Source organism: Coloeus monedula (assembly GCF_965178545.1).
Source record: "Coloeus monedula genome assembly, chromosome: 18".
Lineage (NCBI taxonomy): Eukaryota > Metazoa > Chordata > Aves > Passeriformes > Corvidae > Coloeus > Coloeus monedula.
In genome coordinates this window covers 11,086,386-11,102,593 of record NC_138798.1, presented here as the reverse complement: position 1 = coordinate 11,102,593, position 16,208 = coordinate 11,086,386, and the positions used below count along the sequence as shown (strand labels likewise).

Genomic DNA, 16,208 nt, shown 5'->3' with positions numbered 1-16,208 from the left:
GCTGAACTTTGCTTGTGGCTACTGACATGGCAACTAACAGAGACCACATGGCTCTTCATATCCTGCAGGTGTTTTACAAGCCTCTGCTTTTAAAACCTCACATTGTCCTAGGAGGTGGTGTGGCATAGTCATGACACCAGGTAAAGCATTTAATCGATTACTTTTTATCCTGTTTTATGGGCTGTGAACAGTCTCAAAGTGGACTGTGTCTTTTTTTCCTTTTTTTTAAAAGAGAATTTATTCAGAATTACTCAGTTGTGTTTCCCCTGATCCTTTTACCCCAATGGGGCAGAAGTAGAAAAGGTATTTTGTAGACTTCCTTTGGAATGTGGACGCTGGTTCAGATGGGGTGGAAGAGGGGGAGTTTTTATGCCCTTCAGGCTGCAGAGCATAGGAGGCAAAAAGTCACAGATGCTGTTAAAGGGAGGAGCAAAACTCCAGGGTTCCAGAGAATCAGTGGGTGGCTGAGCTCTGCCAGGCTCCTGTGGCTTGTCTTTAGCTAATCTCTCACTTCCCACATCTCCTGCATTAACAGCTGTGAGGGAATTGGGCTCCCACTCAGGCTGAGGGGAGAAAACACTCCAGTGAATGCCAAGGACCATGCACAGAGACGTGTGTGAGGAGGTGAGGGAATGATTTAGTTTTTCATGGTGTAATGTCATCCAGCCCTCAATATTCTCAGGGACCAGCACCTGACAAAGTGAGTTACAAGGATGATTGCTCCAGGACTGTGCTACACCCACCTGTCACGGCGAGAGGAAACAAGAATCAGGCTTGAAAAGGGAGAAGATGTAGAAGGTATCTTTTCAGCTTTATACCGGCTAGCGCTTGTATTTCAATGCCTTAGAAAGCCTCGAGCAGCCTAGAGAGGTAGCAAGGGCGATCTAGCACTTTAGTAGCTCTAAAATCGGTACCTGAATCAGCTGCAGAGCAAATACCATCAGCAGAAGCAAAGAGGGAGAAATATAGCTCCCTGCTCGCTCTATTCCCTGCAGTTAGAAGCTTTCAAATGAGACAGACAACCAGAGATGTTCGCAGGAAAGTTGCTGAGCTGAGTGAGAGGGCGTTTGCCTCCCCTCGACCATCTTTTATTCGGAGAAGGGGAAAGGGGAGGACTGGGGGCAGACCCGGGGTGAGCGGCCAATCAGACACTGCTGAAGAGTCTGAGTTACATTTGGCTTTGCCCGCGCTTGGAACGAAGGAGCTCGGAGCACATGTCTTTGGGAGGGGGGAGGGGAAGCTCGGAACAGGCAGCAACAATTCCCTATTTTTTTTTTCTTTAAAGCTGGGTTGTAACTCTTAGTAACTTAAAAGTGCATAGAACAGTAACAAAACAACCGTGCAAAATATAATTGTAATCTATCGTCCCTACAACTCGACAGTACTTAGGATGCCTTTAAACTATTTCCCCAGTCAAAACTCAGGGGTTTAGTCAGGACATCTATGGTATGGAGTATCAGGACAAAGATTTACAAAACACAGTGCAAAACCTGAGTGCAAAACAGTGCAACTTAACTTAAGGGGTTAACATCAAAATCTGCAGTAGCGGGTTTACAAGAAGGTGCAAAATCAGGATTCTTAACCTCCTTAATTTTTGAGGAAGTGACATAAGGTTTTACCCACTTCCCTGGGATCCATCTCAGTCCTTGAGGGGTAGATACGCTGGCATACCCACGTCCCCAAGTTACAAGTTTGTACAGTCCTTGGATTTTTTGAGTCTCTGGGTCCCGGATCAGGACTTCTGGATTTCCCTTCAGTTTCTGTCTCCCGGTGTTCTGGAAATGACGATAGATGGGAGGGTTTGGATCCTCAAAGGTGCCATTCAGGAAGTTTATGGTAAACAGTGCTTTGCTGAGTCTGAGGACAGGTGAGTTGAGTTTGGTGGTCCCTGATTGTTGTAGTAGCATTCGCTTGAGGGTTTGATGGGCACGTTCAACAATGCCTTGTCCAGTTGGGGAGTGAGGAATACCTGTAACATGTCGAAATCCCCACTGCTGACAAAAGTTTTTAAACTCCTGGGAGGTGTAGGCAGGTCCATTATCAGTTTTTATCTCCTCAGGTATACCGAGCACAGCAGAAGCTTGGACAAGATGTTTTTCAACATCCTTAGCCTTTTCACCTGCATGTGCAGAGGCATACATAGCACCAGAGAAGGTATCAATAGAAACACGAACATATTTTAATCTCCCAAATTCAGGGAAATGTGTGATGTCCATTTGCCACACTTCACCGCTATTAATACCTCTGGGATTGACCCCCATGCCCAGTGATGGAAGCTGTAGCTTCTGGCAGTTGGGACATGTTGCCACTATTGCTTTTGCCTGTGTCCGCGACAGATGGAACATGCGGATAAGAGCAGGAATATTTTGATGGTACATGGCATGGCTCAATTTTGCTTGTTCAAAAACTTGGGGGAGCTTTGGTAAGTCGGCTAATAGAACTATGTCTGCTGGCATAGCCAGAGCATCAGCTCTACAATTACCCTCCGCAATAAATCCTGGCAGGTTTGTATGTGACCTCACATGCATGACAAAATAGGGATGCTCTCTGTGGGAAACCAGATAAATTAATTTTGAGAGCAAATCATAGATTTTCTTGTTTGAGATTTCTTTTAGGAGAGCATGCTCAGCTCTAACAGTTACTCCAGCTACATATGCTGAGTCTGTGACCAAATTAAAGGGTTCTTTGAACCTCTCAAATGCTCTAACAGCTGCTAATTCAGCTACTTGTGGTGATCCCTGGATTACCTCGATGTCAGATTCCCACTTTTGCGTCTTTGGATTTTTCCATGTGACCACGGACCTTTTTCCTGAGGCATCAGTAAAAACGGTAATCGCATCGAGGGGTTTTCTACTTTGAATCTCTTGAGGGATGAAAGAGAATGGCAGATTAAACATGCCATGTTTTGGGTAATGATTGGAGATTTGGCCTGAGTAACTATCTAATGCAAATTGTAAATTTATATTATTTTGGAGTAGGTGATCTAATGCGTCAGTTGTTACAGGTAAGTAGATGCATGCAAAGTCACATCCTGCCAGGGTGCGGAGCCTTGATCTACCCTTCATGATAATTTTTGCCATTAGTTCTTGTGGCTGTGTGATGGTTTTAGGAGGTTGGAGTGGAAGGAATACCCATTCAATTATGATGAGGGGTTCCTTCTGCTCTTTGTCCCACTGAAATATGAGGCCATGAAAGCGTGGTACCTTCCCTAGAATGACAAGCTTAAAGGGTAGGGAGGGCTGATACCTGTGTGCTTGTCTGGTGGAAATGAGCTCTTGTATCTTTTTGAGAGACTGCTTTGCCTCTTCTGTCAGGGATCTAGGGGATGCTGGACCACCTTCCCCTTTTAGTAGGTTTGCAATAGGAGCTACATCCTCTGTGGTGAGTCCTAACCAGGACCTTAAATACTTCAGTGTCCCACAGATCTGTTGCACTTCCTCTAGTGTTTTTGGGTTATTATTAATGGTGACAGGTGTTGGGGTGACAGAGGTTTCTGTGATTTTGAGTCCGAGGTATTTCCAAGGGCTTGTTCTCTGCATTTTTTCAGGTTGTAATTCAAAGCCCTTGGCCTCTAGGGCCTCAATCACCATGTTAAGTGTCTGCTCGAGATACTGATTATTGGGAGCACACACCAGCACATCATCCATGTAATGCAGGATGATGGCTTTCTCTGCTTTGGCACGGATGGGAGACAGAATTTTAGCAATATACTCTTGGCAGAGAGTTGGGGAATTTTTCATACCTTGGGGAAGCACAAGCCAATGATAACGTTCCATGGGAGTTTCACGACTAAGAGATGGTACAGAAAATGCAAATCGGGGGGCATCTGCAGGGTAGAGTGGAATATGAAAGAAGCAATCTTTAATGTCAAGAACAGCTAAATGCCAGGTTGAAGGGGTCCCATGTCTTCAATAATCTTATTAACTTCTCTAAGATCTTGGAGTAGCCTGTATTTGTTCTTTCCCGGTTTTTGTATTACAAACACGGGTGTGTTTCATGGGCTGTTAGCTGGAACTATATTTCCTTTAGCCAATTGTTCAGCTACTAATGTTTTGAGTGCCTCTAAGTTTTCTTTTTTTAGCAACCACTGGTTAACCCACACGGGTTCATCTGTTTTCCAAGGTAATTTATGTGGATGGCACTCTGCTTCAGTGGCCTGCAAGGGAAAATTTTGATGTCTAGGGGTGATATCAATTTTTGTTCCCCACTGAGACATGGCATCCCTTCCCCACAGAGTGAATTTGGTGTCCAGGACATACGGACGAAGTGTCGCTATTTGTCCTTCAGGACCTTCAATTTGGATGGTGTGTTTGGATTGCTTTGCAATTTGGGTACCTCCAATCCCTTGTATGATGCCCCGAGATTGCAATTCCCATTGCGTAGGCCACTTATCAAATTGAATGACAGACACATCAGCACCTGTGTCTATCATTCCCATTATACTGATTTTATGTGATTTGTAACGCAGCTTACATTCTATTACAGGTTTGTCGTTTCCCAAAACCTCAGTCCAACAGATGGCTGGGATATGACCATCTGTGGGCAGGTATTTGGGCAGTGGAAAGGCCTGTGCAATGACTTGACCCTTTGGCATAAAGTACGGTGGATTTATACATTGTACAATTAGGTTAGAACACCCGTTCTGATCCATTTTCATGAGTGTGGGTGTAACCTCTATCCCAGCAGGTGTTTCCCGAGTGTCCCCAGTAACAAAAAGGTATGTAAATTCTGGCATGTGGTCCACATTCTGGAATGAGATGGGTATTACAGTCTGTTTGTTGTTGTTGAAATGGTGTGCTTTATCACAGGTTACCTTAAACCTGAGTCCAGAAGTCCAAGTTGCTTTGTCTGCAGCCCTATTTCTGTCTGAACGCGGAGCTGTTAGGACGTGTTGAGTCGCTAGTTTCCCTGCTGTTGACCTGGGGAAACAGTCTTTGGAGAGTTTTTATCAGCAGTTATAATAGCTCTGCAATTGCGAGCTACATGTCCCTTTTTCTGACAACGATAGCATATAAAGTTACCGCGCGATTGAGTTTCTCCTGTACCCGTAACATTCTCTACAACTTCCCCAACCATCCCCACTTTTTTCAAAAAGGGAGCAGCTGTGTTCAGCTGCACCTTCTTTGTACAGACTTCGAGGATGGATTCAACAGTAGGAGGAGGATGCAGCGGGAGAGTGAGAATGACTTGTTTGCAAGCATCATTTGTATTAACTTGGAGAAGTTCAAGTAGGAGCGCTTGTTGGAGGTCAGAATTAGGGACCTGGGAAGAGACAGCTTCGCACAAACGGTAATAAAAGTGAATAATATTTTCATTTGGCAATTGCTTGATGGTGGTATAATGAGTGTTAGGAGTTTGAGATGGTAATAATGTTAAGGCCTTTTCAGCAGCACGTGTGATTTCAGTAAGAACTGGACGAGGGATAAGCATTGCTTGTTTTTGAGGATTTGCCATATTACTGTCACCAGATAAAAGGTCTAATGTGATATAATTGTTTTCAAAATCCAGGTAATTATCTGGAGTTTGCCACAAAATTTTTAATAAATCAGATAAAATTATTTTCCATTGCTTTTTCCACATCATAAAATCACCAGGTGTGAGAAGAGTTTGCATTAATGTAAGTAAATCATGAGGTACAAGTAAGGGAGTTGCAAAAGTAGCACTTAAAAGGCTCTTAAAATAATTACTATGCATTCCAAACTCCTTAATTGCCTTGCACAAATCCTTAATATCAGAATAAGAAAGGGGTTTCCAGTCGGGGTTCGCTCCATTGCTAGTACAAGAGAGTGTAGTAGAAGCATTTGGAGTTACTTCCTGGTAGGCATGGGTTCCCGGATTCAGAAGGGCAGTTACAGGATTGTGGGAACCTGGGGCGGGACAGTGGGAAGCAGGGGCGGGGAGTGGAGGGGCAGGGGCGGGGAGTGGAGGGAGGGGCGGTACTTGAGCCATGGGCGGGAACAGAGGGAGGGGTGAAACACGACGCTGTGGGGGCGGGGTTGGGGGCGGGGCCAGGTTGTGACGCGAGAGTGGGAGGGGATGGGGACAAGAAGGGATTTGTGGGATGGGGAGAGAGGGATTGTGGGAGGTGTAGTTTGGAGAGGAAGGAACATTGCATCCGCCATTACTGGAGACAAACGAACTCGGAGAAACGGGGTTGGGGGGAGGGTTTTTTCCCGGGCTGCGAGCACATGGCAATGGCTGTCCCTGGGAACAAAGAGATCAGGGGAGAAGGGGTTTTTACACGTGCTTGAAACATGAGGGCTAGAAACTGGGGAAAAGGGAGTGGAGAAAAGGGGTTGGGAATGTTCTGGGATGGGCTCTGGATTCTCATCCAAGGCAGGGTGCTGAGGAAACACGGGTGAGCCAGGAGGACGATAGCTCTCCTGTGCTGAGAAGCAGTCTGCTCTAGCCGTGTTTTCCAGCGTAGGGGAAGAGGGGTCAGGGACACAGGGGTTGGAAGAGGGTATAAGGGAATTAACAGGGGGGCTTTGCAGTGGCTTTTCATGTACTGCTTTTTTCTCTGGCAAAGTATAACTTAGTAACAGGAGAGGAAAGAATTTTGAAACTGTTTCATCTCCTGCACGCCTAAGAGAGGAGAGTTTTCTCCCCACCTTATCCCAAAATTCAGCAGATCTTATGTCTTCAGAGGTCAGATTAGGAAAGTACTGAAAAAGCCATTGTACAAAAGATTGAACTAGATTTTTAGGGTATTTATGCCCAGTTAAAGAAAGGTAACTTTGAACTTGGTGGTATATTTCTCTATGGTGTGCAGAAACTTCAGATCCCATTATGAATGCACACCAAACCTCAACCCCTTACTCACCAAAAAGGAGGAAAAAAAGAGAAAGTTTACACCGGCACCAGCTTAAGACAGGAGCCCCTAAACCAGCAGGGAAATACTCACCAGAATTCTATTTTTATTATTTACTATTCTATTATTTACCACAGGAAAGCAGGTCCGGAGAAAAAAAACACGCGAGAAGGGTCTTCTGCTTTCCAGCCGTTCCCTCGCCACGTGCTCTGGGCTCGGTGTTACACAAAAAGTAACACCTCGCTACACAGAGCTGGCACAGCAGGACGTGCAGAGCTAACTCCAGCAGACACACAGCTGCCGGGACACCCTGAAAGTCTCTCAGAACCGGAGTTCAGAGATAGCACGTTAGGCGCCAAATGTAGAAGGTATCTTTTTCAGCTTTATACCGGCTAGCGCTTGTATTTCAATGCCTTAGAAAGCCCCGAGCAGCCTAGAGAGGTAGCAAGGGCGATCTAGCACTTTAGTAGCTCTAAAATCGGTACCTGAATCAGCTGCAGAGCAAATACCATCAGCAGAAGCAAAGAGGGAGAAATATAGCTCCCTGCTCGCTCTATTCCCTGCAGTTAGAAGCTTTCAAATGAGACAGACAACCAGAGATGTTCACAGGAAAGTCGCTGAGCTCAGTGAGAGGGCGTTTGCCTCTCCCTCGACCATCTTTTATTCGGAGAAGGGGAAAGGGGAGGACTGGGGGCGGACCCGGGGTGAGCGGCCAATCAGACACTGCTGAAGAGTCTGAGTTACATTTGGCTTTGCCCGCGCTTGGAACGAAGGAGCTCGGAGCACATGTCTTTGGGAGGGGGGAGGGGAAGCTCGGAACAGGCAGCAACAAGAAGACACAGGAAAAATAGGGAGGAGAAGGCAGCAACAGTGAGGCTGAGATGCTTTGTCCATGGCCTCTGTCCCGTCCACAGGCCAGCAGCTTCCAAAGGTTTTGGCATGGAGCACACAGAGGCTGGTTCATCACCGTGGAAAGAGGAACCATCACATTTTAACACCAGACTTTAAAATGAATGCTTGTACCTACCACAAACTGGTTACCACAGCCTCATGACCTGTTAGCAGTCCTTACCCTGCAGTTTGTTATCACTCTATGGTTCTTAGAAGAATAAAAAACATTGCAAATGCCAGGCCCCAGGTGAAGGTACCATGGCCTGTAGTGGGTCTATGTGGCTGTTTTGCAGATCATCACAATGGTCCTGATGGGCAAGACATGGTACCCTGTACTGCAAACAGTGCTGGCCAAGAAAACTGGGGAGAAGAAAACAACTGGGGTTGGAGACAAGGAATTTAGGATCACTAAGCTGTGTGAAATGCCAAAATAACAGCAGCTGTATTTTATAGCAGGGGCTGTTTTGCAGGGCTGGGGAAGAATTGCCTGCACACATTGCCCTGGCAGCCCCTGCCAGCCTGTCCCATGCAAAAAGGGAGCAGCTGTTCCCCAAAACACAGTGGGAGCCAGCACTGCACTGGGCACAGCCAGTCTGTCCATCCCGGCAGAATTCTTCCCACAATGTTACAGCGTGTGGATACACTTCCATTTGGCAGGAATCCTGTCTGTGTGCATTCTATTTGTAATGGGGGAAAAAAGGCAATTTCCCTGTAAAGAGAACTGTGACACACCTGCAGACCTCAGTTCTGTGGCTGTGAGGAAAGTGGAAGAAACAGCAACAGCTGGGGGAGAGCCAAGGGTAAAACCAGATAGTGTAAGTGGGAATGCTTTGAGAAATGTATCAGTGTAATTTCATTTGGGAAACATTTATCAGTTAAGGACTTAGACTGCCATCTGTGCTCCCTCAGACACAAGAGCTCATGGTTCCAGTGCACTCTGGCCTTGGGGCTCAGGCCCATCCGCCGCTCCCGATCCACGGCGCAGGGCACACGCCGTTCTCGCGTGACTCCAACACCGCCTCCAGGCGCTGCCTTGGACACGGCGGCTCCCGGGGCGGGCACGGAGCCTTGCCCTGGCACCAGTTCGGTGTTGAAGAGGCGCGGGAGGGAGCCCGGGACGGGGCCCGGGGTGGAGCGCGGGGCAGCCCCGGAACGCCCGCGCCGGGCTGGGTTTCCCCCGGCGGCCGCGGGCCCGGCCGGGCGGAAGCGGAAGCGCTGCAGCGGCGGCGGGAGCGCGGTGGGCGGTGGGTGCCGGGGCCGGGGCCGGGCCCGGGCCCGGCGGGGCAGGGGCGGTTCCTGGGGTCGGGCATCCCGGTGCTGCCAGGCCGGGTTGTGCCCCCCGTGCCCTGCGGAGGTTCCGGTGCGTGGGGCTGGGTGCCCGCGGGCCCCCTTCCGGCGGAAACTTCCGTGCGCATCCGCGCAGGGCTGTGGAGCGGCAGAAGGGCTGGGTCTCGGGCGCGGCAGGCGCTGCCTCTCCCAGAGGAAAGCGGGGACAGAGGGAGCGTCCGTGGAGCGGCAGCGGGACTGAGCTCTCCCCAGGGGATGGTCACAGCCCCGAGGCTGCCAGAGCTTCAGGAGCGTTTGGACAGCGCTCTCAGGCACTGGGTGGGAGTGTTGGGGTGTCTGTGCAGGGCCAGGGGCTGGACTGGATGATCCCTGTGGGTCCCTCTAGCTCCGGACATTCTGTGGTTCTGTGTTTAGAGCCCCTTTCAGCTGCTCTCAGCATCCTCAGCAGGGTGAGATAACGTTATTCTAGCGAAGTCACATTTCATGTAGGCTGGTTTTGGAGCGTTCTGGCAGAAACTTCCCCTGGTGTTCCAGCTGGCGAAGTGCACGGGGAGGCAGAAGGCAAAGAGCAAGCCCTTAGCTTGGGAAGACACAACAGCTGTGTGGCAGGGACCTGCTTGGTCAACTTCTTGAGTGGCTGAATCTGATAGAAATGCTCGTGTATTGAACTGTAGCACATTACCAGAAGAAGCTAAAACCTGTCATTTAGTGTCTTTATTCAGAGTGTGGTATTGCTTTACAATGGGTTAATCAAGTTTCTGAGGCTCTTCAACTCAGAAACACAGACCAAGTCTACTGATGAGTTTTCTTTCCTGCCTGCTGGTGTTCCAGCTTCGGGAGTACCTGTGCTAATTGGCTTTCCCTGCTCTTTTAGATCCATAAAAATGGGGAACACAAGCAGCGAGCGAGCGGGGCTGGAGCGCCATGGGCACAAGGCCTCCCGAGGGGACAGCTCAGGAGGAGCCATCAGTACCAAAGAGGATGACAGACCAAAAATCTTAATGGATAGTCCTGAAGATGCAGACTTGTTCCATTCAGAGGAAATGAAGGTACTGCTGGTTTGTTCTCCCAGCATTGCTTGCTTGGAATGCTGTGGGGCTGTTTGCAACCTGCAGGGATTCTGTCACTGTGTTTACACAAAGTTGACCATCCCCCTTCCTTCCCATGCCAAGGAGAGAGTGAATTGATGTTTAAGCAGGTATAACTGGGAGGGAGGGGCATTATTTTGCCTTCCACTCTTCCTGCAACTTTGGTAGGCTTTAACACCTTGTGGAATTTGTGCAAATTGAACTTGTGAATGGCATCTAGAAATGCAGCTTATATTCTGCATCTGATGAAAGCTAGAGAATCATGCCTGAGGGCAAAAAAAGCATTCAGTGTGACACAGGTTGTCTAAGTCTGCCAGGAAAGAAACTTTCTTGATTGAGACATTGTGCTTGTAGGCTCCATTGGAGAAAGAAGAATTTCTAGCTTGGCAGCAAGATCTGGAAGTGAATGACAAAACCCCAACCCAAGCTCGGCCCACAGTCTTTCGCTGGACTGGAGGAGGGAAAGAAGTTTATTTATCAGGGTCCTTCAACAACTGGAGTAAAATTCCTCTGACAAGAAGGTAACGAAGTGCTGCCGCAGTGGTGTTCCCCATGGACTGGGAGTGCTCAATGCCATGAGGACGGTGGTCACTTGAGAGATGGGACTGTGCTTAGTTTACCACTGTCCTGCTTCTCTCCTCAAACCCTTGATGACAATCTGACTTTTCCATTCTTGGATGGCACAGGGTGGAAGTGGAGCCAATGTGTCAGTTCACTGGGCACAACACACAGATAACCCAAAACAGTCCCTGTTGTGCAGTCTGTTCCTAGGGTGGGACTGGGGTGTGGATAGGGGAGCTGGTTCTAAGCACAGTGTCTCTGATGACACATCCTTGCCATGTCAGTGGCTTTTGACCATCTCAAAGGGTCCGGAGACTGTGGCCGTTTGGAGCAGCACCATTTTTGAGATGCTGGTAAAGCCTTCTGAAGAATCAGGGAGTTCACAGCCCAGGAGTATGGAAATTGCCAAGCAGCAGCTATTCAGACCCAAAGTAACCCAGAAGTATCTAGCTACTGCTTTTATCTGCTCATTGTTCATTTATTTCAAGGGCATTTGGGAAATGCAATTTCTGATGGCAAATACTGAAAGGCAAGGAAATACGAGAAAGCTGATCTTGTTCCATCAGCAGATAAATGAGGTCTCGTGTGCTAACAAGTAACATGAAGATGTGAGGGTGACTTTCCAAAAGCTCAGTGCCAGTTATGGGATGTGAGGAATGTGCAGGGACTCACTGTCACTGAGCATTAATCATAATTTGGTTCTTTACCTTTAGATTGCATCAGAGGTTCTCTGAATGTGCCTTTTTAAGGTTTTGCACATTGAGGAGGCTTGTGCTTTGTGTCACAGTGTGTGTCACAGTTTATAGATCAGTGTGTACTTTTCAGAACATTGCAGGGCTGATTGATTGTCTTAAATTCCAGTCACAATAACTTTGTGGCAATCCTGGACCTGCCAGAAGGAGAGCACCAGTACAAGTTCTTTGTGGATGGGCAGTGGACACATGATCCTGCAGAGGTAACGTTTGCTTTGAGTCACTGTTATTGATTGAAACATCTGAAGAGGAGAAAGTGGCTTTTCAAGCTAGTGAGAGAGGTTTCTGATCCCTGCTGGCCTGGGTGGTAGCATCAAACTGAGCTCAGAGGGCAGGAAATGCAATGAGGGACAGGATCTCTGGGCCATTGGTTTGTAAGTGATGTCAGGCTTTTCTTGTGTAGTGCCAAACTGTCTTTTAGAGTACTGTAGCATTGCTGGCAGCCCAGAGCTTGTGTGCTGTCCTGGCCCTCTGTGCCAGGATGTTGCTATTGTTGCTCTAGATCTTTTCATAGTCCAGTAAATGTGCCAAAATCTACCAGGCCTGTTCTTCCTCCTCTGCTATAAAATGAGCTTTAACCCCAGCCTGCCCAGAAGTTCCCCACATGCTTATGAACTCAGTGTCCAGACCTGGTGTCACAGGTAACTCCAGCCTAGACCTGACCCTCGCCTTGTCTGCAACCCTGTGGGCTTGGCAGGTTCAACTGGCATTTTCCCCTCCCAGTCCTTAAAATCCTGCACTTCCCCTTAACCTAACACTCATTGAGCTGTTTTCAGATTTGGTTCTGTCATATTTCAAAAGCAATATACTTCATTCTTGGTAATGCTGATTGTGTAGTTCTGAGAATCTATTAGTCCCACAGGCTTGCTTTATTCTGATTTTTGTATCTTGCCTCTTGCCAGCCAGTAGTAACCAGCCAACTGGGTACTGTCAACAACATCATCCAAGTGAAGAAAACTGACTTTGAAGTGTTCGATGCTTTGATGGTGGACTCCCAAAAGTGTTCAGACATGTCTGGTATGAACTTACTGGTAACTTTATATCACACTTTTTAGAGCTGATAAAAATTTCATTTTCCTTTTTGTCTGGAGTTAAAACTCCAGTAGAGATTAATCTCCACTTGTGTCAGGCCCTGTGGATGTGTGCGGGAATCACAAATGCCCAAAGGAAGAATGTGGAATGCACAGAAGAGGAAACCTCTGACAAGGCAACACAGATGTGATGAGGAGGAAGTCATGGGTGCTTAATAACTGTTTGCCCCTGCTGTGTGCAATCGCTGGGTTTAGGGCAGTCATTGGTGGATCAGTCTCTGCTTTACCACATCAAACCAGTGTTGACAGCCTACATTGCTCCGAATTCAGTGTTCCTCTGCTAAGGAGATGGCTGAGGGGGTCAGAAGTTGCACTTTAAGAGGGAGAAATTAGGTGCATCTCAGTGCTAACACAGGCTCAGGAGTATATCATATCCTCACAGTGTAGTATAAATTATCTATGTCTTAGAATATTTGCCTTAAGTTCCAAGTTGTAGTGTAACAGAAGAGGTGGGGTTTAGTTTGAGCTGTGTCTGAGGTCAGCCTTGCCCTGTTTGTTACTGAGCTTTGTAGGGATGGAGTCCATGACTGAAATAGTACTTAACATCCTCCTTCAGAAGACCTTTGGACCTGAGGCAGGAGGTGTGTTTGGGTGGGTTTTGCTCTGTACAACTTTGCCCTGGACAAAGCCTTTTTGGAGAAAGTGTTATCTGTGGGACAGGCCAAGAGGAGATTCTAGCTGATGCCTTGCCCCACATGCTGTAGTCCTGATTGGACTCTGAAGGGCTCTTTCCACAGCCCAGTCTCTGTACAGGAGGAGTAGTTGCCCTTCATGGGTGCATCCCATGTTTTTGTACCTCCCTTGCAGGAACAGCCTGCACTGTGGAGTGTTTGCAGGAGAAATGCTGGGCAGAGATCGCAGAGAAGTTCTGAAGTGCAGTTGGGCCCTCAAAACTGCTGCCCAAAACCTCACAGCTCGTTTCAAGTCAGGCTTTGGGCATCTTAAATCCCCTCTTGGGCAGTGACTGATCCTCTGGCACTGCACCAGCTGCTGCAGCTGTTATACTTAAGTACCATTGATTCCCTTAGGTTGCATGTACCTATAAAGAGCAGATGTTCTTAAAAAGTATTTAGGATTAAATATCTACTATTGCTTTGGCAGAGCTGTCCAGTTCACCCCCAGGACCGTACCACCAGGAGCCCTATGTTTGTAAGGCAGAGGAACGCTTTAAATCTCCACCCATTCTCCCTCCACACCTGTTGCAGGTCATCCTGAACAAGGACACAGGCATTTCTGTGAGTACATTACTTTGGTTTGCTAAATAATGCCCTTGAGGGTGGGAGCAGATGGGGAAAAAATCTGAGTACAGGCAGGGGACAGCTTAGGAAAAACCTTAGGATAAGTTATTGTATTGGTGAGTTCCATATTATGCGTGTCCAGATGGATTCATCTGAAGTAAATCTATTTTTCTAGTTGACTGTCATTAAAATGGAAAATTATATTGCTGTTTTCCTCCCAAAACCTTAATCTTGTCAACTGTTGAGACACCAGAAGCAGATAAGGTGTAATCAGAGTCTGATTCATGGTCCTGATGAGGACGCAGAGGTTTTACCCAGAGGGATCTGTGGTTGTTCTGAAATGGTTACTGTGTTTGTGATGGACTCAGCATGAGCAGCAGTGATGTACTGGGGGTATGGCTGGTCACAGATACTGTTTGTCACCTATCAGCTGTGATGGGTGTGAACTGTGACTTCTGTTATTGTCACACTCTCCCTCTTCTCTGCAGTGCGATCCCGCTCTGCTCCCTGAACCCAACCACGTCATGTTGAACCACCTGTATGCACTTTCCATCAAGGTGAGAGGCCAGGGCATGTCCTGCACATGGGAAGCCTGGGTGTCTGACCATGCTACATGCTTGTTTTCCCTCCCCTGTAGGATGGAGTGATGGTGCTTAGTGCTACACACCGTTACAAGAAGAAATACGTGACAACTTTGCTGTACAAGCCGATATGAGCATCACAGTCATTTGTGACCAATTGTTCTGGGCCAGTGCAGTCTCAGAAAAAAAATGCTTCACTTAACCAAATGTACTTCTGCTCTGTGCTGTAGCAAACGAACTCTGATTTCATACTGTTCCTGAGACTTCCAGGTTCTCCTGTATTTCCCTTATTTTGTTAGCCCCACCTTGGAAGTTCTTGGAAATGGCAGCTTCACAGCAACTAGACAGGTGGCAAAGGTGTCAGTGCCGCTTGTCAGCTCAGTTAAAAAAATGACCAATTAGGCTGAATGATGTGAAGGCAGCAACAGACCAAAGAGCTTTAGCAGCGAGGCAGACTGGGAAGCTGCCAGCCCAAAGTCTAGAAAGTTCAGGATTCTTGGGGAATCTGATTTGAGCATAATACTTGGCAAAAGCAAGCTCATTACTGCTTCCGTTGCTTATCAAACATTATTTCAGTAATGAGTTCCAAACTTGCCTGGCTGAAGTAAGTGTGAGTATTGATCTTTTTGTAGCAGCCTTTTCTGGGCAAAATCAGCAACATAATCACTACAAGCTCATTATTATTTTACAGTAGAGTGGGGTGCACTGTTTCTACTGTGAATAGCTCTGTAGTTTTTCTCTTCATGAGAACTGAAATACATCTTTTCCCCTGTGGAATTTCTGGTAAAGACAATTGTTTTTAATGGCTGGATTTTTCTGTAAATTGTAAATGTGTCTTGCAGTAATCTGCTTTTAGAAACCAGTTTCTCTTGTTGTCACTGATGAAGACTTCCTTAAGCTGGGAGGGGTGGCTGTAAGGAAATGAATGGGTTCAGTTTAGGGGTTAGTTCCTCAGTAACAGCCTGAAGGGGACTGTAAGTTTCCTGTGTCCCAGTGGCCAAACTTGCCCCTCAGTGTCAGCAGTTGCAGTGTGCTGGATGCAGCAGCACTGCAGCCTGCTGTGCCCAGGGCTGGAGCTGGGCAACTTCTTATTCTGTTTCTGTTTTCTAAGTGATTATAGTAATGCCAGGCTGCCTGTCCTCGGTGTTGACAGCCTGTTTTATCCCAAAACAAATGCAACATTAATGCAAACCTGCTGCCAGTGTACCCTGGGCCTGCCTGGGAGGAACCAGTGCTGGAGGGGCCCTGCTGGGCCCTTCCTTGGCTCGTTTTGGTGCCTGGGGCACTGTGACTGTGCCAATGACAACCAGCCCCGTCGCACTGTGGGGGAAAGCACTTCGCACAAGTCTGTGAGGAGTCTGAGTGGGGACAGAGTACAGCAGCCAGCATGGAGTGGAGCGAGCCACAGCAGGAGGGTGCTTTGCCATCCTGGGGTCTGTTCACCAGCCTTGTTGCAGTATCCTCAGTAGCTAAGTAGATCTGGGTCTAGTGCAATGGTTTTCTCTGAAAACTCTTTCTTCATTCTGTGTTGTGGATAGTATTTGGTATTCTGAACTACAGAATTTCTTGTTTTCAGCCTCTTTAGAAACAAATAAAACATTTTCAAGAGAAGTGGGTGACTTGTCTTATTTTTCCATCTTTGGTAACCTTGCATTCAGTGAATTGTTATTTTGTTAGTGATTTCCTGATAGCAGTTTTATGCCTTGGTGGTTTGTGCAAGCTTTTCATTTAGAGGTGCAGCTTGAAGCACTTTATCCTCTTGCACTTAGTGAAGAAGACCAAGGTGTTCATGTTTATTTGTGATGTAAAGTTTAGAGGACGGACAAGAGGCCAATTACTTCAAAGCTCCAGCAACAGTCCCTTAGGGCTGGAAAGCTTGGGATGGGGCCTTCGGCCTCCTGTCAGCTT

The 16,208-nt window shown here is 47.4% G+C and overlaps 1 protein-coding gene across 3 annotated transcripts; it reads left to right on the top strand.

Moving 5' to 3' along the window:
• Positions 1 to 7,093: 7,093 nt before the first annotated feature.
• PRKAB1 (protein kinase AMP-activated non-catalytic subunit beta 1) lies at positions 7,094 to 15,870 on the top strand. 3 transcript variants are annotated; one of them, XM_082293271.1, is made up of 8 exons: positions 7,094 to 7,179; positions 9,864 to 10,038; positions 10,432 to 10,598; positions 11,500 to 11,593; positions 12,293 to 12,407; positions 13,583 to 13,716; positions 14,208 to 14,276; positions 14,357 to 15,870. In XM_082293271.1, exons 2-8 carry the CDS (start codon positions 9,874 to 9,876, stop codon positions 14,432 to 14,434), a joined length of 822 nt encoding a protein of 273 aa, XP_082149397.1. In that variant the 5' UTR covers positions 7,094 to 7,179; positions 9,864 to 9,873; the 3' UTR covers positions 14,435 to 15,870. The 3 variants fall into 3 exon arrangements, with proteins under 3 accessions (XP_082149397.1, XP_082149396.1, XP_082149398.1); XM_082293270.1 differs by lacking the exon at positions 7,094 to 7,179 and adding an exon at positions 8,895 to 8,946; XM_082293272.1 differs by lacking the exon at positions 7,094 to 7,179 and adding an exon at positions 9,040 to 9,062.
• The last annotated feature ends 338 nt before the right edge of the window (positions 15,871 to 16,208 follow it).